Below are 21,136 nucleotides of genomic sequence, written 5' to 3'. Positions count from 1 at the left end.
CCTTGTTCTTGAACTTTGTGAAAATTCTTCTTGAGTCACATATTTTTTTATGTAGATAGTAGTTCTTTCTATCCTTTGAACACTTTCTCTATGTATCACTTCAGTGGGTTGCACAAGCAACTCTGAATGCCCTGTGACAGAAGCTTGCATCGATCAGATATGCCAGAAACCATGCGACGTGCATAATCCCTGTGCTCATAACGCAGTGTGCATTAACACCAACCATAAGTCTGAATGTAGCTGTGCAGAGGGATATCACGGAAATGCATACATAGGATGCGTCCCAGGTAAGAAATAACACTATTTTGAATTTTATAGCATAACTTATAGTAAAAAATCAACTGCACTAAACAATTTATGAACCTTTACAATGGGTATATTCGATATGTAAAATGTATTATATCAAACGTACAGTTTGTTTAGTATATTGATTCTAAATGCATTTCAATCACTGCTTACTTTTTTTATATATAGAAATATTGCAGATGGAAATGAAGCTAATTCCAAACTCGATTTCTTAATGAAAGTTCCGAAACGAATTCTACAATTGTTGAATATTTTATTTTATTTTCTATTTTTTTTCAGCCTGATTTCGTTAAAAGACTGTTAAATCTTGATTTGAATTTATCTAAACTTATATGTCATTATTTTATAATGGATATTAGTTTGAATAACATTTAAATAATATGAAATAGTGTTAAATTAGTTGGAAAATTTTCAACTAATAACTTCTTGCAGTTCTACTGTAATACCATTTGTTAATAGCTTAGGAAGTTTTTTTTTTTTTTTTTTTTTTTTTAAATTTACTTTCATTCATGAGTGAAGTTAAAGGTTTATTTGCTTATGTTGTGAAAAGTAAGTAAAACTTTTAATTATTTTATCTTTAATATTTTATTCGAAAAGAGATACATGAATATTTTGACATTCAATTTATAATTTAAATGATTATTTCTTTTTCTAGATGACAGAAGTTGTGTGACATTTACAGACTGTTTAATGGACGAAGAGTGTTTCTCTGGTGTTTGTGTAAGACCTTGTACGGACAAGACGTTAGACTGTGCAATTAACGCTCATTGTTTTACTGTTAACCAGACTGATGTTTGCTTATGCATGCACGGATATGTAGGGGATCCTTACACTCATTGTACCTCTCAAATGCTTTGCGAATATAATGATGACTGTTCACCAGAATTAGCTTGTATTGATAGATCATGTAGTAACCCATGCACAGTAGCCAATCCATGTCCCAAGCACTCAATTTGTAAAGTAGAAAACCATCGACCAATTTGTGTATGCGGTTTGCATTTTGTTGGCACACCAACGTTTGGTTGCGTTACAGCAACTTGTATGTGGCATAATGACTGTGTTCAAGGACAAATGTGTATTAATGGCCAATGCCATAATGGATGTAGAGATTGTGGTGATGGAGCTCTATGTGAAATTACTCACGAAGAAATTAAGTGCACATGCCCACCGGGAACAAAAGGCGACCCATTTATTAAATGCAAATGTAAGAATCTCTCACATATATAATAACTACTATTAACATCACCTAGATTCTTATCAGTGATGAAAATTTGTTAAAATTCAGTTTTTCTGACATAAATTAAAACCAGCTTACCTTTTAGATCATTATTGAGCTAAGCTAATTTGAAAACGTCTTATGTTATTGATTTACGTAATAATACGAAAAAAGTATTTATAATATAAACAGTTTATTTATGAAAGCTTAAATTAAAATTGTTATCAATTAATGTCAGCTTTCTTGTAAATCTAACATTAATTATTATTTTTGAAAGATTTATTAATATATTTCTTAACTAGAACAGATAAGGGGTGGAAACTCTTAGGAACAGAAAAGGCGACAAAATCGTTGTCTCAAAACTCGAAATCTTTCTGTTACTTACTCGGGACTATATCATTTATATAGATATATTTGTTTTTTTTCTTGGTCATAATAAATAAATGCCATTTTATAACTAAAAATAGTCTAAAAAGATTTAGAAACCTTTATATTTTGTAAAACGCATGAAAAATTTCGTTCTTTTCTTAGATTGTCTGAAATTTGTTTGATCATAAAAAGAAAATGTGGCATAGTCATTTCAGTTACTTAGAATAAGTTTCCTTTGTTCCATAACAAATTGGGAAATTTATGTGCAGCCAAACAAAAAATATATAAAAATATAAAAGTATGAATTCATTTAAATATTTTAGTAATTAGAGTTTTAATTTTACATGACTGAAATACTTTAATTTCATTAATTTATCAACATCTTCTTGACACATATTACCTAAACTACATTGAAAGAAGAAAACAAATTATTACATCTAACCTTCACATTATAGATAGTACTTGTAGTTTCTGATTCATAAATTGCTTTTACGTAATGTAGCTGTAGTTGCATGCGAATCCGATGATGAATGTAGTCTAAACGAAGCATGTGTTGCTGGAAAATGTAAGGATCCCTGTTACTCTGTACCACCTCCATGCGGACTGAAAGCCACTTGCACTGTACTTCAGCACAAACCAGTTTGCATGTGCCCTGACGGATACGAAGGAGACCCTAAAGACTATTGCAGACAAGGTAAAACGAAATATATTTATTTATACCTGCTGATGATTTAATACGACACCAAAGATCTTTGCATTAGGACAAATCAATCAAATTTTGTCTTATTGAAACGAAACCACATGGTATAACAGCTCATTTTGTGAGCCTAAGTCTGCTCCAGCGCCATCCGCTAGCGACCGGCTAGATCCAGTGGCCGTCATGTCTTGTTTTCACGTGACTTCCTAGTGTACCTTACAACGCTGGGTGGACCTCTAAAATTGGGAAGCATTGGCCGGGAATTGAACCACTATATATATGTACTGAGATTTAAAGTTTAAGGTAGGATCTCAATCACAGTCGTACCTCCGACGCTTTCCCGGGATCTCGTGCACCAAAATACGTGCACTTGTCACTATTTCAGGGAAGAGTGTGCCCCATAGCATAATCACTAACACTCTAGCATTTTGTGTGAGCAGTGCCAGGTTCGATTCTCGGTCGGAAAAATGTAACAACTTTTTAAGGCGAGCAATCCTGGGTGAGAATTTTTCCTGGATTTTCCTCATTCACACCAGGCAAATGGCGGGATGGTGTGTAACATTCAAGTCCAAGTAACTTTCTTCCTTTCCCATTGTTTCTGTCTTTTTCCCTTCCCCGGATAGTGTGCTTCCCGAAGGACGTCATCATTTATATGTGACGGGCTAAAAGACGTACATGCCGGTAATGCCCAAAAACGTGTATAAATAAATAAATAAATATTCAGGAGTAGTCTATATTTGTAATATGTACAAGTATTAACAAAATATGTCTCTAGGATTTGATCTATAAGTTGTGTAATCAAAAAGAATTCAACATAGCGACAACAATTATATTGTTATCTAACATTTTCTCATTAAGTTATGACAGTAAAAGATTTCTCCTATATGCAAAGATATTCGATGTCCTTTATAATAAAATAACAAACTACTACTTTCAATTTTTTCTAGTGACTACAGACTTAAGATACATTAAGATGACGATTGACTGATACACATATTAGTTAATAAGGAACTTACATTTTTCAATGTTAAGATAGTCTCGCATCAGTTCAATTTATTCTTCTGTTTTATATAATAATTAGGTATGCTTATACTACTGTATTACAATTCATATTTTCCATAATATCTTTACTATATTCTTTGGATTTTTTTAAATTTTCGCATTTAGTATGAAATGTTTCTATAAAATTAGTAAATAAAATATTTTCAACATGTGTTAGTAAACATAAATTGATTCGTGATGGGTAGTATATAGTATGCTGCTGAAAAAAAAATATTTATTTTAACTCGCACCGCATATTCTATACACCAGAAGTCGAAGAAATTCTAGGAGTGAAAAATCCACGACTGAACTGAGAATCAAATTTGGATCCCTGGCTTATTTTACCATATCGGTATGCTAATCACTAAGCTACTGACTCTGTTTCCTGATCAGTCCATTTTTCACTCATGAGATCTGCGCTGAGACCATATCGTTCATAAACATATTTTCCACTCTGAATTAATTCATAAATAAGTTAAAACTACTTACACATTTAATTGAAAAATGAAAGTCATTGTGTAATATTATATGTGTTTATTTACGATCTAGGAAACAGGAATTTTTATTTATTTTGTTACAAAATCAATATTATGTTTTATAACAATAATTTTGGTTGTATGATGGTACCATATGAACCATAATGATTCGTTTCCATTCTTAAAGAAAGCAGTTTTCATTTTTAACTATTTTCTTCTAAAACTTACAGAGTTTATATCTTCAAAATCCCAAAGATGCTTCTGCGAAGTTTCATCCCGTAGACAGAACATCTTGCAATTATATCATTCTACCGCAAGACAATACAGCCTGCATACTTATTATCTATATTTTTAAAATTCTGCTCTCATTCCATCTTTCTATTTCCCAATATTTCCGGATTACCAATTTTGCGGCTAATAAGTTCGAAACATCTATAGGATAGACGGGACAAGTTATTGTTATGGGAAGAATGTGAGAGACATTTAGTTTACAACAACAAATGCAATATTTGAACTTAATTTTAATCGTTTCATAACAATTTTTGTCGTTTCATCGGTCTGAGTCTTAGAGAACACTTGATTAATTCAAGTTTATTTTTAATCTTGTTTCGTAGAGAATAGTTGACTAGTTCAAGTTCCTTATTCTGACTCTTAGAGAAGATTTGACTAGTTCAAGTTCCTTATCCTGACTCTTAGAGAAGATTTGACTAGTTCAAGTTCCTTATTCTGACTCGTAGAGAAGATATGACTACTTCAAGGTCCTTATCCTGACTTTTAAAGAAGACTTGACTATTTCTGTACATCATACCTTATAGCTTGCCTTTGGTAAATAAAATGAAATGTTGAGAGTCACAGAAGGACTCTGCTTTGTATAAGAAATATGTACCACTTGTATAAGAACGAAAAGATTTATCACAAAAATCTACCTTTACATAAGGAATACAATGCACTTATAATTTTATCAGGCGTTAATGTGTCAAGCATAGTAAGAAAAATATATTAACTCAACTTTGGAAGATGCTTACTCTGACTCTCAACATTTCAAAATATCCATTGTGTTTTACAATTTATAACAAAACTTTACAATGCATTTATTTTATAACTAGTGGAGTCCTACAAACCAGTGTGTCAGTACAACGAAGATTGTCCACCCAATAAGGCGTGTGATAGGCTAAACCGACTTTGCATCAATCCATGTTTTGAAGATTCGTGTGGCACAAATGCTGTGTGTGTACCTGTTAACCATGAAGTTGAATGTCGATGCATCGAAGGATACGTGGGGAATCCATATGTTGAGTGTACACGAGGTAAGGAGTTGTACTTCCTCTTATTAATGAAAAATATTAGAAGTTCTCTATCTTAAGAATACTAAAATGGATTATTAATAACTGAGTAAGAATGAAAGATAATCAATTATCTATAAGTTCTCAATAACTTCTATTTCCTAAAGTTCGTTTTTAGCTGTCATTGGGCGTTTCCAGTTCCCGATGAAATTTTTGCCTCAGATACAAACCCTAATAGTGGTTTGGATCCCATTTTAACGTGTCCCATTTAAAGAGATGATAAGATCAGTGGCTTATATTGTAGGTCACCGAGTAATAGTTTATCGGCAACTACTTCCTATATACATACAACAATATTTCGTAATTTCACCTTGATTTTCTTTTCTCAAAATTTGTTTCATTTGTTCCAAATTTTGAATATTATTTCTTAAATAAATGCATTTCAAACTCTGAGTTTTATGCATATTAAAATTTCTTTAGATCTTGGAAGTCTTAACAAAGAATTTAAATATATATACGACAATGTCATATAGACTTTTTTCCTTTCTAATTGTTTTTGTTTATAGTTTCACTCAGAGCCGGATCCAGAATTTCCTGATATGGGGTGCACCATTAGCTACTAGTACATTTGAATTAAATTTTATTTTTAACGCCTTTAGGCATCTGTGGTATGAATGAGAATTGAACTGGGAATACTTAGTGTCTGGTCTCGGGAATCGAACCCACGACTTTCCGAATGCAAAGCCAACGCTTAACCAACTGAGTCACGGCAGCTGTTTATCTGAATAATTTTTAGCATATAATCAGCAGCAGTTGCATTATTGCTGCTTTAGATCAGGAACTTCTTTAATCATGGGTACTTGTAATATGATATATACTTGTATCGTACATAATTTTGATGAAACTGTTGCTATTTTCACTGCTAGCATCTCATTTTAGATATTGCATATTTACAACTTAGCAGGATGCACGTGCACCGGTGCATCCCCCTTAAATCCAGTCCTGGTTTTACATACTCATAGGTTACTTTAAGTGTTTAATTACTGAAAAAGTTGATGATTTCCTTCTTGCAATAAATGTTCATTACATAGCAAATAATACAAAACAGACTAATTAAATAAATTATCTATTAAACTTAGTAACCGAAACAGAGTTTCATTGAATATATTTGACGTAAATTAAATGCAGATAAGTATTAATCATATTGTTTCTATACTTGTTTTAATATTTACAGCAATTTGTACAGGTGACTTTGATTGTTTTTCCAATATGATCTGCCAAGATGAATTATGTATTAATCCTTGCGATGTACCAGACGTATGCCCTACTGGTAGACTATGTGTGGTAGAAAATCATACCATTGAATGCTTCTGTCCACCAGGGACGACTGGAGAACATTGCACACCCAGTAAGACGTGAGACTTGCAGACTTATCTATTTTCAAGGCCTTATCAAAGTACACGTGTTCTATAACATAAATTGAACACCATATTAACTTTCCCAGTTCATCAGGACTCAATATGAATGTATATTTACAGGCTGCAATAAATAATGAAAGAATTTTGAACAAGATAATAGTAATTACAAGGTACAAATAATGAAAGTACACGCAATTAAAATAAGTAATGCAATTGAATATAGAGAAAGACAGTGACTCTTTCTGTGGTATGCTTAAGACTTTTATTGCTACTTAATTATTATTTTTTTTTATTTGTTTCTAAAACTGAGAAATCAAACTTTTAGAACTCATCTCTCTTGTGTTTTAAAATATTGTGATCTAAAGTGGTCTTTGTTTATGAAATATCATAATTTGTTTTGTTCTTTGTTAGTAATATATATTATAATGTTAAGAGCTATACAGTAAATGTGTATTATTATTCAATATTCGTTAAATATGTATATATAAAACAAAATTAGTTTCTTAATTTTGCAGTCATTGTGACAGTGAAAATTTTGTTTTGTTCGAAAAAAGACACTCATTGTTTTTATTAGTGTTTTAATACGCATGAGAATATTTTCAGATTTGAAGTTTCAGCTAAGTACTTTGATAAGGCACATAAGGCATTGACGATTGACTTATCTTTTTATCATTATTCTTCATTATCTGACTGAAGCTTTAATTTTTCTTATATTGTTTTAGATGATAGAAAATAGATCAATTTTAAAATAACATATAAATGATTATTGAATTCACAGTTTAAAAAATCTACATACATAATCTAAGCATAAACTGATTTTTTTACACCGTATCATATACTGGTGCAAATCCAATGGAATTCAAATATATTAAATATCAGAGCAGAATCGGAATCTGTCACATGTTAGAGACCTAGATTGGATTCTTAACCCAGTTACAAGTTTTCACAATGTATTTAATTTGTATTTAGCTTATGTAGCGTTTCACCTCTGAGATGTATCTCTTTGCACAAGATTAACTAGGAAATGCAGAAATATTATACGTACCTAAATATGTTATAAACCTGACACTAGAAAAAGTTGGTATGGGATTATTATTATTCCTTAAAAAAATATTTGTCAAAACTGTACTTAGAATAAAATAGCCTTCAAGTAAGAAACTTAAAATGAATTAAAATGGATCTTTGTTCCATGATAGCTTGTCAATTTTTGGGTAAGCTGAGTAGGAGCTTCTTATTCTGAACTTTTGCTTGGGCACGGCATTATTTCTTTGTTGGTTTCCAGTAGAATTTCAAATAACTTCTAAATACATATATTATTATAACCATTTTATCCGCTCATTCGAAATTTATTTTCAACATATTCAAACTAATTTTACATTGAAATTTAGACTGGAAGCATCAAAGTAGACCAAGAATCGAACCTGGGTTTCTGGCTTTCCATGCTTATGCGCTTACCATGATGCTATCAAGTTCGTTTTCCAAACAGTCACGTCCTCTCACCCTTGAAACTGCTGTTCAGAAATAGTGGTTAATGCACAAACATAATAAGCCGGAGGTCCGGATTCGACTCCTGATCCAGCTTTATATTTTTTTACTCTGAATTTTTGTGAAGTTTGCACTTATAGATGATAAAGGGAAAGAAAAATCAGTTGTCCCCTTTATTTACAATATAATAACATTTTTATATTGTTTGTGGAGAAAACTATTTTATTGAATATGTCACACAATAAAATACAAAGTTAAATATTGCTACTAGATTAGTATGTTTATCTTAAAATAACTAGATATCACTATCAATAAGAATAATAGTTAAATATCTTTATTTCAAAATTTCACGAATACTTTAAACAATTATATGGTCAAATTTCTGGAAAGAAAATAACTTAAAACTTTTTGTTCAATTATTCTTGAATAGAAACTAATAATTCCAAACTAACAGTCAATATTACAATATTTGAATTAAGTTTGTTATTTGCACACAAAATGTTCATTTCTAAGTATGTATAATGTAAAATAAAAGTATCCATAATTTGTTTATTCATACTTGAGATTAACAGATATTTTGTTACGCATTTTTAGTATTCTTACACGACATGCAATGTGATAGTGACTTGGACTGTTATGACAAGACATCATGTATTAATGGTCATTGTATGGATCCTTGCATCGTACAGAATCCATGTGCAAGGGAAGCCATTTGTAGAGTGGAATTTCACATTCCGACATGCATATGTCCCGATCACTTGACTGGAGACCCATATATGTCATGTACTGAATGTAAGACTTCATTTTGACTTTGACGTTTGACTTACAGACTATTTTATTTGTATAACACATCGATATCAGTAACTTTATGACAAGCTTAGGTTTCTTAATATAGGTCATAATTATAAAATTAAATTCGTATATTTGTGCAAAAGCAAGTAAGTACATGCTCGTACAAAAATCGAATATTATGTAAAGAGTAAGTATTAATGTTATACTTCAATAATAGGATGAAAATTTAATTTATTGTATCATTCATCTTCTATAAATTTAATATATTATTGTTTTTTTTTTTTTTTAATATTTGAACATCGTTCCTTTCTTTTACTTTATGCTTTCATTCTAAATAATGCAAAATAGTGAACACGATATGGTAAGTATTATATTTGGACAAGTATAATACAGTTAAAACATATTTTTTAACTTGTTTTTAATAAGAATATAGGAAAACAGAAATTTAGCAGCAAAGTAGTTTATTTAGAACTATTGAAAGTGCAATTAGACTCTAGGGTGAATTAAATAATTAATCTAGTATTACAAGGTTTATAAATTTTAAAAGAAAGCAACCTATTATTTTCAGGAAATTACTGTTATAATGTTTTCTAAACAGTAAATATTAGAAATTTAGAATTTTAAGAGTATATTATTGATTTCAATTATTAAAGCTATTAGTAAACAGAATAGGAAAGATTAGACAGTTTATTTACTGTGTTAGACGTCACTCGATTTTACACTAGTATATGAAAGTTATTCTCCAGCAGGCATTTATAAAGTTGAATGTAAACTCTTCTCACAATAATTACTTTGCCAACGAAATGCAGATTTACGCACTTACATATAAAATTTGTCATACGTTTATCTCAAATAAATATTTTAGCTAAAAAAATCAAAGTGATGACATGTATAATTTGCTCCTGACTACATATAAATATCATATAAATATCCCAAAGAATATCACTAAATTTACTTCAGTAATCAACCAACAACATACAATAACGAACAAAACATACTCTGAAACGTATCTTTGCTGAAAATTTAACTCTGTAGTTCATTGTATTCAAATATTAAGTAATTTTTTCTTATATAGTAATTGGATGCCGAAGCGATGATGAATGTCCAAGTGATAAGGCTTGCTTTAATGGGAAATGTGAAAATCCGTGCAGATGTGGAGCGAATGCTATATGTGAAGTCCACAATCACAGAGGATTGTGTAGATGTCTTAAGGGCTACAGCGGAAATCCCGAAATTAGCTGCCAAGGTACGAATGATTTATCATAGTTTCATAGTTTCATAGTTTCTTATAAGTATCTTAATAATTATATTAGTAACGTAAGTAATATAGAAATAGAAAAATATTATTCCATTACAAATATATATATATTATTCAACTGATTAAAAGTATCACAAAATAATATATGAATGAAAGGAAATGTAATTCTTTTAAAATATATAAGCAAAATTTTAGAATATATATAAGAAAAGTTATTTTCAATCAAACAAAATATATATTCTTTTATCAACAATTTTAAAACTTCAAGTTTTGATGCCAAAATATATGTAACAAACTGGTATTTTTCTGCTCTAATTTATACCTTATTGATTGGCGAGTGATATTATGAGACAAATATTGTGTGCTATATATAGAGTTTACGAAAGAAATTATCGTGATAAATGAATATGCGGATAAATGTACAATAATTGTTTTCATATATGTAATTAATGCTCTTGTAGTGTAATTTGATGTTTCTACAACTATGAGGCAGGACTATGAAAAATAATAATAAAGAAAACGACTAGCAAATTACCTACAAGAAATAAGCAATATTATTCTAACAATATCTCAATTGCAATAGCAATGCAATTACTATATTCTTGTAATATTTCATTCGTAGTTCTTTCTTGGGAATTCACCAAAGTGATTTTTTTATTCGCATTTGAAAATGTAACATACCTGTCATTTCAGAAGACAATATTAAGCACAACACATTACTTTGTGTGAGACGAACGCAACAAGTGAAGTACATAGTCGCAAACGAGTCTGTAGATTACTTAATTGCTACAGCAAAAATCCTGAAATTAGCTATATTTATTAAGAAACTAATGTTTTGGTATGGAAAAATCGCGCCAATTATGTCACGTCTCGAGCATATCAATGGAGCTCTTTTTCAACTTCAGTAGGAACATAAACTCACAATAGCTAGCACATAATAGTACGCAGAATATAATTGATAATTCAATGATCTTATGAATTTGATAATTGATAATGTTCTGAGTTATATTATTGTTAGTTATTGTGAGTTGTGTTGTTAGTTGATAGGTTGAAAAAGAGATTCATTGGTGATCTCGAAATGTACTATAATATTAAATAATCACTAAAAACGAAAACTTTCTTTTTTCTATATTGTCATAATTTCTATCTTTTCACGCTCATTCAATACGAATAATGTTTTAATGTGAAGCTTACGCTGTCCATAAAACGAATTTCAGTAGCCAACCAAAAAAAAAGTAATTCATGCTATTTATACCTTTTCCTTAGTTCTATATAATCCTTATAAAAGTAAATGATCAAAAATAAAAAAAAAAAAACTCCAATCTGGTTTTTATCTTTAAAAAAAGTTATCCTGATTTTACTCTGGAATGGGAATGTAAGCAGATAATTTGCATTACACAGTGTGTTTAGTTGTTTCTCATATATTACCTGTTGTATATGCATTTTTCTTAATACTAGTATTATTTACTTTACACAGAACCGATCAATCCATGTGATCCTAATCCATGTGGCACTAATGCATTATGTGAAGTTGATAATGGACATCCTATTTGTTATTGCCCGAAAGGATTAACAGGAAATCCATTTAGAAATTGCAGTAAGTATTATTACAATGTATTTCAATTGCTAAGAGAAATATCAGAGAATACATTTAATTTTAAAAAACAATATCCAAGATAAATAATCTGTAAATACTACTGCGCTTGGCGTAACAGCCCTTTTTGGGGCCTGAGCCACTCCAACGCCATCTGTTAGCGACTGACTGAATTATGTCCAGCCTAGTGACGAATATGTGATCAGCGCGCTGCAGGAGCTTTCTAGACCTAGTGACCGTCACGTCTTTTATTCACGTGACTCCCCAATTTGCCTCACAACGCCGAAAATTGGGAAGTACCGGCCGAGAATCGAATCCGGGACCACGCGGACGTGAGTCCAACGCTCTTACTACTAAACTATGGTGTCTTCCAGGATAACACAATAAATACTATTAGAAGCAACGTTCATGTGTACTCCGTAGTAGAACGCTCAACTCGATCCAAGTGGACTTTGTGATGGCAAACACTGTATACATGGCTTTCTTTGGGAACGTTCTCTCGTTTCCTTCCACTTTTTCATTCCATTATTCATTCATCATCTCTTTTAGCCTTGGTACGTAATCATGGGACGTTAAACTGGAAATTTCATTGCATTTCATTTCATAACGTTTCACCAATCGATTGGATGATTTAAAGCAAATTGTTCTTCTTCTTCTTCTTCACCTCAACCGTAGGTTGGTGGACAACATGGAAATTTTAAAACTTTTCTTTCGCTTGGGAGAGCTGTTTTATACTTTGATAAAGCCTGTTCTTCGTAACTGCATCTAGATATTCTATCCTTGGTCTCCTCTTCCTGCAAATTGTTAAATAATAATAATAAACAGGATTCTTCTTTGTGTAGTTCACAGTTGTGTACAAGCTTAGTATCTTTCAATCCATTATCACATCACAATTTTTATATGTACATATAAACTCATCCAATATTAGAACTTTCTTTGTTTGTTTTTATAACGTCATTTCTTTGAGTAAATCTTCTTATTAACCAAAATAATAATAGCTTTGAGTTAATGCAGTGTTTACTGTCCCTTCTTTAACTTTTGTCAATAAATATGACTCAAAAAAATACTTTATTATCGAGAAATTAGATATATAGATATTCTTTTAATCTTCTAAATTGTAATCTATCTTTGTCCATTTGTTGAGATAATTTTTACTCTTTAAATATAATAATCTCACTGAGCATTATCCTTACTAAAAATTCTCAAACAGGTAGTTTAAATATTTTGTAGAAAATTAGACTTTACACTTTTTTTGTTAGTTACTTTATTACTGATTTGTTTAAACTTATTTGCTTTAGAAAAAAAGGTATGAAATATGTCAGAGACATCCCAAATTTTAATACTACTTTGTTTGTAAATTAAGTCACTTTGTTAAACAATATGAAAAAAATATTTATATATATATTTTTTAAAGTAATCTATTTTAGTAGTGTAATCTATCAAATGTATACACAATTTATTATTTTCATTTCCAGTTCCGGAAGGGGATCCCTGTCAGCCTAATCCGTGTGGGCCTAACTCAGGCTGTCGCTTGGTTAATGGCTCTCCTCGCTGCTTCTGTTTACCAGAGTATGAAGGAAGACCACCTCAAGAGCCCTGCAAACTACCTCAAAATCCCTGCGATCCTTCTCCATGTGGTCCAAACACGCAGTGCACTGTAATCAACGGTTTCGCCAAATGTACATGTTTACGAGGCTATTTGGAAAGTCCTAATACGATCCGAGGTTGTGTGGAGCAACGAAATCCATGCGAGCCTAACCCTTGTGGCTTTGGAGCTCTTTGTGATCCCAATAGAAATCCATCTTGTTATTGTCCAGAACCTACTATAGGCAATCCTTATAGAAGCTGTGCAGGTATGTTCTTTTATTATTTAATTTAGTTGCTTTTTTGAAAAAAAGTAAAAGTTGTGTATTATTATGAAAAAAAGTTGCATATGACTATACATATTACTATGGAAGATATGATTGGCATTCGAAATTTTAGTATTCTTAAAAGAATTGAATTCGAATTGAAGAAATCTAGATGGTATTAAATTTAAACAAAAATATATTGAGTTGCTTTATGGCTAGATAATGTGAGGCATAATTCACACGGAAGATCCGGGTTCGACTTCTGGTGGAAGCTCATATATTTCAGACCCCACGTTAAGTTGTAAGTCCATGTGTCATATATCCTCGGTACTAGAAGGAATGCCAAATTCAAATCAAAATGAAAATATTTTTTTTCTTTCTCTTTTTTTAATATTTGAAAAGTACATTGTTATCAGTTTGCTTGAGGATTGTTATTTAACTTTTAACTGAAGTCACAATCTCTGGAGTTTGAACTTATCGTTTCTAATACTAAGTCTTAAGAAACCTGAGGATGTGTATATTTTTATTTTTACGAAAACAACAATAGTTACCATCAATAGAGTTATAACGGTAAAACAAAATCTCCTTTGACTTAATTGTTTAATTATTTTTTAAAATGTAGTAGGTACTTAGCTAAGTATATATATTTATCTAATTGATTTATTTATATTAATATTTCTAATATATTGAAATATAATTTTATGTTTGTGGTTGTCTAAAATGGGATTAAAACATTATCATTTTCTTTTTCAGAACCTGTGAAGGTCCTTTGTCAACCTGGTCCTTGTGGCAAGAACGCCGATTGTTACGTGACAAATAACCAAGAACAATGCTATTGTAGAAGTGGTTACACAGGAGACCCATATGATGTCTGTCATGCAATACCTATTAGTCCTTGTTCTCCAAACCCATGTGGACCAAACACAAAGTGTACTGTCAGTAACCAAGGACATCCTGTGTGTTCCTGCCAATCAGGATACTCTGGAGATCCAACAAGTCCGAAAGGCTGCGGACCAGAATGTACAGTTGATGACGAATGTTCATCAGACAAAGCGTGCATTGGTTTGCATTGTAAAGATCCATGTCCAGGGTCTTGTGGTGTTGGAGCAACATGCCGCGTAGAGAAACATCATCCAGTGTGTACTTGCAACCACGGGCTTACGGGAAATCCTCTCGTCCGCTGCTATCCAATACGAGGTATGTACTTGGCAATGTACCGATTGGTTTAGATTGCATACGTCACCCATATAGAAATATAAAGTTTTTTTCTGATATACTTGGTTATTTATTAAAAGATCCTACAGATATACAAGTACCTTAGAAGCTATTAGAAAACAGCGATTTTTCTTTTGAAATGATCTTGAAGTATAGGAAATGTGTTGTTATTTTTAAACATCTATTTTGAAGATTCTGCACTTAAGAATTGTCTGGTTATCTCTCTATCTAATCTTAGTTAGAATCTTCTAAAGTAAATTTTGCGATAAAACACAACCAACTGTTAATGTTAAAGCAAATCTAAACTGTGTATCTTTTTTAACCCTGCATTTAATTTTAAAAATATGTAATACTTCCAAAATTTTGTGCATAATTCGAGTACAATTGTATTTTTGAGTACAATTCGCATTAAGAAGATCATCACAGATATCATATTTAGTACAGATATCACAAGCTTTCCGTTTATCAATATTGTTACACTTTCTAAATTTCGGAACAGTTCTTCATCTTCAGGCAAAATCTGATTAGACAACGCAGTATCCTTAAGATGGAACTAGAATAATTTCGAATATTAGAAAGTGAAAAAGTTCCTAAACGGAAAGTTTGTAAGGTCGGTACTACCATGTATATTCTTCACTATAGCTTTGGAAATATTCAACAGTATTCATAAAAGTAAACTGACCAAAGCACTAGATATATAGTAAAACATTTTAATTATTAAGTGTTTTTAATATATATTTAGTACCTTGGTGAATTTTTTCATTAATGTTTAGAATGTTAAAGATATGCTGAAAATTAGAGTAATATATAACACCTATGATGATTTGCACCGATACAGAATGAAAATACTATTTTAAAGTACCTATTTGTATTCTTCATGTTAATTTCTAATTAAATCCTAGTATCTCTTTCCTTAGTTACACAATCAATGTAACTTGCTCCAATATCATTCTTTACTTTACAGATATAACTCCGAAACCAGAACCAAACCCATGTTATCCAAATCCTTGTGGTCCTAACGCAAGATGCCAAGTTATCGATGGACGTGCAGTGTGTACCTGCATTGGTGATTACAAAGGAGATCCTCAAATTGGATGCTATCCAGAATGTGTTACCAACTCTGAATGCCCTCAGGACAAGGCTTGCATACAGCAACGTTGCCAGGATCCTTGCATTGGCACTTGTGGGCTTCGAGCTAACTGCCAAGTCAGAAACCATCTCGCAGTTTGTGCTTGCCCTGAAGATTATGTGGGAGATGCCTTTATTCAGTGTATACCAAGACGTAAGTTACTTTTATTCACTTAGTAAAAGACTAACTGTAATATTAATATAAAATAATTATTTTACGTTTCGTTTTTTTTTTTTTTTTATTGGTTTAATTCCGTCACATAGCCAATTATATAAGAAGTCGAAAGAAGTCGAGAGTTTGATTCTTGGCATTGATTAACGGCAAGTGGCCAGAAACGGAACAATAAGTCCTGTGGGAGGAAAAATAAGGGGAAGAAGTGACTAATCCAAAGATTCGTCTAGACGAACCACATTGAATTTCGTTGCTTAGCAACATGTACGGTGGCAATGGAATATGGTTCTTCTACCTTTGTTTAAGAAATTGTAACAACGAGAGAAAAATAATTGCGCTGTGGTAAAAATTATGTTACTAAAATATTCACATGTAAACGGAATTATTTACTTAAAATATCAGTTATTTTAGATTGGGAGTATTTGAGAAAAGAAAAGAATTTATTTAAGAAAAGAATAAATAACAGTTTTAAAAAAAATTAAACTAGCACTACATTTTACCTGTACAATAAGTACTAAGATTTGAATCACTAGCTCAAAGAATACACAACCCTACTATTGATTTATCATTACTATTGTAATTTTTATATATGCCCTATGAAGGAAATTAACGCGTATCGCGAACGACCGATGAAAGTTATTTAACAAATTCTCGATTTGACTCCACAAATTCTGAAGAATTAAACAGTTGCACGTTTCTCACTATACTGCGACACTGAGAGATCACTGTATTGTTACTATCCCATCCTGAGTACCAGATTTATCAGCTAAAGCAGTATCATCATGAACGCACATTTCTTGATTGCTATGTTTTGGCGTCATAACGGTAGAAAAACAATTTAAAACAATTCTGTAAATTGTGGAAAATACAAAAAAGGCTGGGCACTTAACTATTGCGCTTTATTTCTTCTTTATGGTTTCCTTCCTTTTTGTCCAGCTGCCTCTTGGCCATCAACTAATTGTTTTTTTATCAACCACGGATGGCAGGGGGGAGGGGAGGATAGTGCATCGCTCTCCATTTTCTCCAAATAGAGATAAAAGACAACAGTGTGAGAGATTCAACACTTATCACTGTGCATCACAATGTTATTACTATTTAATTATATTCACTAATTAACGACATTAACATCGGGAAATTCCCGTTTTTGCTCCTTTGATGAACAGCAACTATTCAATAGACATAATAAAAAGCTATGATATAGCCGACGAAGTTAAACGAATTAAGACTTCGTTTTCTTTTATTCCTTATACGAACTCTCGTAACAGATACATGTATGCTCAGTTGAGATATCTTGTTGTTCTTTCAACTATATGTATAGTCGTTTGAAGCTCCTAGATGTACTCCCAAGAATTCTGTCTGGTAACAGTCCAATTCTAAGAATGTTAGTTGTATATACGAAGGCTAAATAAAATGTTCTATGGGGTACTAAATGTTGATACCGTTATAAGGATGGCAATAATACGCAGCTCAGGCAATATAACTTTGTTATTAAGATTATACCATATCATTACATTTTTACACAATTTCATGCTACATTCTCACTGTCATTGTTATGTATAAGAATATTTATATTTTGTTAAATATGAAGAAAAGGGATAAAGTTATTTACTCAATTATTTCTATTTTTAAACATACTGAATGAAGTGGCGAAATCTTATCCAAGCGAAGAGCCAACTCCAAATTATCAAATTATATAGAAAAAATCCTATGCCAAGTTTAAATAACATTTTTTTTTTAAGTTCTGTGAAGAAATACTTCTTTATTCTGCAATGTAATTTTCCTATGCATATTTTTGATTGTAGTTAAATCATAGAACTATTCCTGCTGTGTTACCACTGCTTAAAAATATTTATACACAACGAACAAACATGAAGTTGCGTTAATTTCTGCTAACGTAACAGTAACTTAAGAGCTACAATACATTACATGATGTAAATGTATTGTTTAATAAAAAAAAATGTTGAAATCTGATAACTAAAATATTTTAAAATTTTTGTATGCTTTCTCGCACAGAATATTTGGAGAAGAGTATAATTTACAATTTAAAAAAATCAAGAAACGACTAGGCGTGTTACAACTTTTCTGGATAATTGTACGGACACATTTAAAAAAGTTGATTTCCTCTGATGAAATTACACTAAACTGTCTAAATAATTAAATTATAGTGCTCCTTTTTCAAATAATATTTTGAGTTAATATGTTTAAAAAATGTTAATGTAGTTATTGAGTTTAAGAATGAAATGTTATATATAGTGCTGAGAACTAATGAAGTAGATCTTAATACCAAAAGCTATAGCTCAGCAGTATTAATTGTATTGGCATGCATAATAATGTTGTTATCTAATATAACCAAGTTCTAGTGCAGTTCAATAGCACACTTTCATTATTATTTAAACATATCATAATTAATTCTGTTTCTTTTACATAGCATATACACCACCACAAGCAAATGTTTCGCAAGCATGTACACCGTCTCCTTGTGGTCCCAATGAAGAATGTCATCAATATGGAAGCAATGCTGTGTGTGAATCATGCTCTGGATATGGTTGTCGACCAGAATGTCTCGTGGATTCTGATTGTACTTTTGATAGAGCTTGTATTAGTCAGCGGTGCTCAGATCCTTGCCCAGGATCCTGTGGAGTGAACGCTATATGCGTAGTTGTTAGCCACACTCCAGTTTGTAGTTGTCCATCTGGATACGTAGGAGATCCTTTCCAGCATTGTTCCATTCCACCAGGTAATGCGTCTACAAATATTTGATTTCTATTCATTGTAACATTTTTTTAGAAAAAATAGCTGGAACCCTTCTGCTAAACATTGTCCTAGTAATTTACCGATTCAAATCTCTATTGCATATTTCGAAATTTTAATAATAAATGAAAAGCATTTATTTCTTGACATGATGCTGTTGCTGATGGTTGAATATTTTAAAATAATTAATTGGGAATGCAAATATTAGTTGTTACTACTTGTAATTTATTATGTCCAGTTGGTAATCACTTAGTAGACAGCTGAGCACACGGAACATTCTTTCCTTTTACGAACAGATTAAAATCTTGCACAAGTTGTTCAGAAAAGAGTTATGAGTACAAATACAAATTTAATTACTAATTCAAACTATTATGCAAACAAATAATAATTTATAAACATTCATTTCAAGACCATATGTTATATACATCTATATCTATCTATCTGTTTATCTATCTATCTATCTATCTATATAGGGTCACTAGTATTAGAGATTGATATGAGTGTCACTATATTATTATTTTTATCGTTTATTTTTAGTGGCGGTGGAGAAGGATTCATGTGCCACAACACAATGCGGAGCTAACGCAGAATGTCGCGAACAGAGCGGAAGTGTAACGTGTGTATGCCTTCCAGACTTTTACGGCAATCCGTACCTAGCATGCCATCCAGAATGTGTTCTAAATTCAGATTGTTCACCATCAAAGGCCTGTATTAACAACAAATGTCAAGATCCATGCTCGGGTGTATGTGGAGTTGGCGCTAAATGCGAAGTGACGAACCATTTCCCTGTTTGCTACTGCCCTGAAGGTCATACAGGAGATCCTTTTGTATCTTGTTACCCATATTCACCTCGTAAGTACTCATAAACATTTAATTACGTTCCTATTTTTATGGAAAATCTAAGTGTAAAGTATAATCCAGTCGTTTAACTCGATTAAAATAATATAAAATATAAATTCTCTTAAATATTTTTGTTAATGATATAGTACTGAATTTTTTAGTTATTTTCTCTATTGATTTGAATGAAATTAAAAACAAAATTATTATATGCAGATTAACTGCAATGATTAAAAGAATAATAATGCTGTACAATACTGTTCCAAAATTCATTCACATTGATAATACTTATCAATAGTACCCGAATAAACAATCAATGGGAGAGTACAGATTCATGTCTTAAATAGACCATCTTGTCTTTAATCTACGCGAAACTCTATACAAATTATCTAATTTGTGGAAAATTACTGGGAAAAGAAAATTTATCTGGGAAATCCAATTTTGGATCTGATCGTATGCTGTAAAAAATACATTTTCGTCTCATGGAGGTATATTTTTATGTTGTATCAGTGAAATATCACACAAATTGTTGTTAGAATTTTATTTTTCAAGTTAAAAAAATCATTTTTAAATTGTAATCATAAAATATTAATTTAATAGAGTCTTTACTGTAAATAATTAACTTTCCCGAATAAAAAAAAAGTTTATGTAATTTCTCTTTTAAAATTTTATTTCTTAATTGAAACATTTCGTTTTCATTGCTCTTTTTGTTTTTGTGTAGCACCAATACCAGCCGAATCTCAGCCTAAGAACCCCTGCGATCCTTCGCCATGTGGCCCATTCAGTCGATGTTTGGTGGCACAAGGATATGCCGTTTGTTCCTGTCTTCCAGGCTATTCCGGGTCACCGCCTGTATGTAAACCAGAGTGTGTTGTTAGTTCAGAATGTCCACAGACAGAAGCTTGTGTGAACCAGAGATGTGTGGATCCATGTCCAGGAACATGTGGATTGAACGCCCGATGCGTTGTTATTAACCATAATCCCATATGTAGCTGTCCTCCTGGTTTCAGAGGAGACCCATTTGCAAGTTGCTTCCAACCTATTGGTAAGGGTGACTATAATCCCTAAAAATAAAAATTAAAACAAGTAGCTTTGAAACTTCTACCTAGAGCAATTGTAAGAAATGAAAGGAAAACTTTATAATTTATCTACTCAACTGCTATTGTCGTAAGCAAGTAATTCTTTTGTATCTGTTTTCTCTAATCCTAATATTTTCCAAGCCAATGTATTTTCCAATGTTACAATCCA

The 21,136-nt window shown here is 31.5% G+C and overlaps 2 protein-coding genes across 18 annotated transcripts in view; both read left to right on the top strand.

Moving 5' to 3' along the window:
• LOC145694577 (uncharacterized) overlaps positions 1-21,136 on the top strand; it is a 554,274-nt gene that overhangs the window by 297,751 nt on the left and 235,387 nt on the right. For all 17 annotated transcript variants that reach the window (XM_081770921.1, XM_081770922.1, XM_081770930.1 and 14 more), the window contains 10 exons: positions 105-287; positions 5,212-5,412; positions 10,159-10,329; positions 11,819-11,938; positions 13,411-13,788; positions 14,539-14,982; positions 15,965-16,282; positions 18,729-19,037; positions 19,589-19,903; positions 20,610-20,933. In XM_081770921.1, the coding sequence (XP_081627047.1) occupies positions 105-287; positions 5,212-5,412; positions 10,159-10,329; positions 11,819-11,938; positions 13,411-13,788; positions 14,539-14,982; positions 15,965-16,282; positions 18,729-19,037; positions 19,589-19,903; positions 20,610-20,933 (2,763 nt within the window). The remainder of the gene's footprint in view (positions 1-104; positions 288-5,211; positions 5,413-10,158; positions 10,330-11,818; positions 11,939-13,410; positions 13,789-14,538; positions 14,983-15,964; positions 16,283-18,728; positions 19,038-19,588; positions 19,904-20,609; positions 20,934-21,136) is intronic.
• Positions 371-4,730, top strand: LOC145694283 (uncharacterized). Its single transcript, XM_081770371.1, has 4 exons — positions 371-374; positions 962-1,510; positions 2,394-2,585; positions 4,720-4,730. The coding sequence occupies exons 1-4, from the start codon at positions 371-373 to the stop codon at positions 4,728-4,730; spliced, it is 756 nt and encodes a 251-aa protein (XP_081626497.1).

The sequence above is a fragment of the Thermobia domestica genome, chromosome 9 (genome assembly GCF_964235325.1).
Source record: "Thermobia domestica chromosome 9, izTheDome1.hap1.1, whole genome shotgun sequence".
Taxonomy (NCBI): Eukaryota; Metazoa; Arthropoda; class Insecta; order Zygentoma; family Lepismatidae; genus Thermobia; species Thermobia domestica.
This window is presented reverse-complemented; position numbering and strand designations above follow the sequence as displayed.

Coding starts and splice junctions, on each gene's coding strand:
- LOC145694283 (XM_081770371.1), top strand. Junction 1,511..2,393: donor CCCATTTATTAAATGCAAAT/GTAAGAATCTCT, acceptor TACGTAATGTAG/CTGTAGTTGCATGCGAATCC.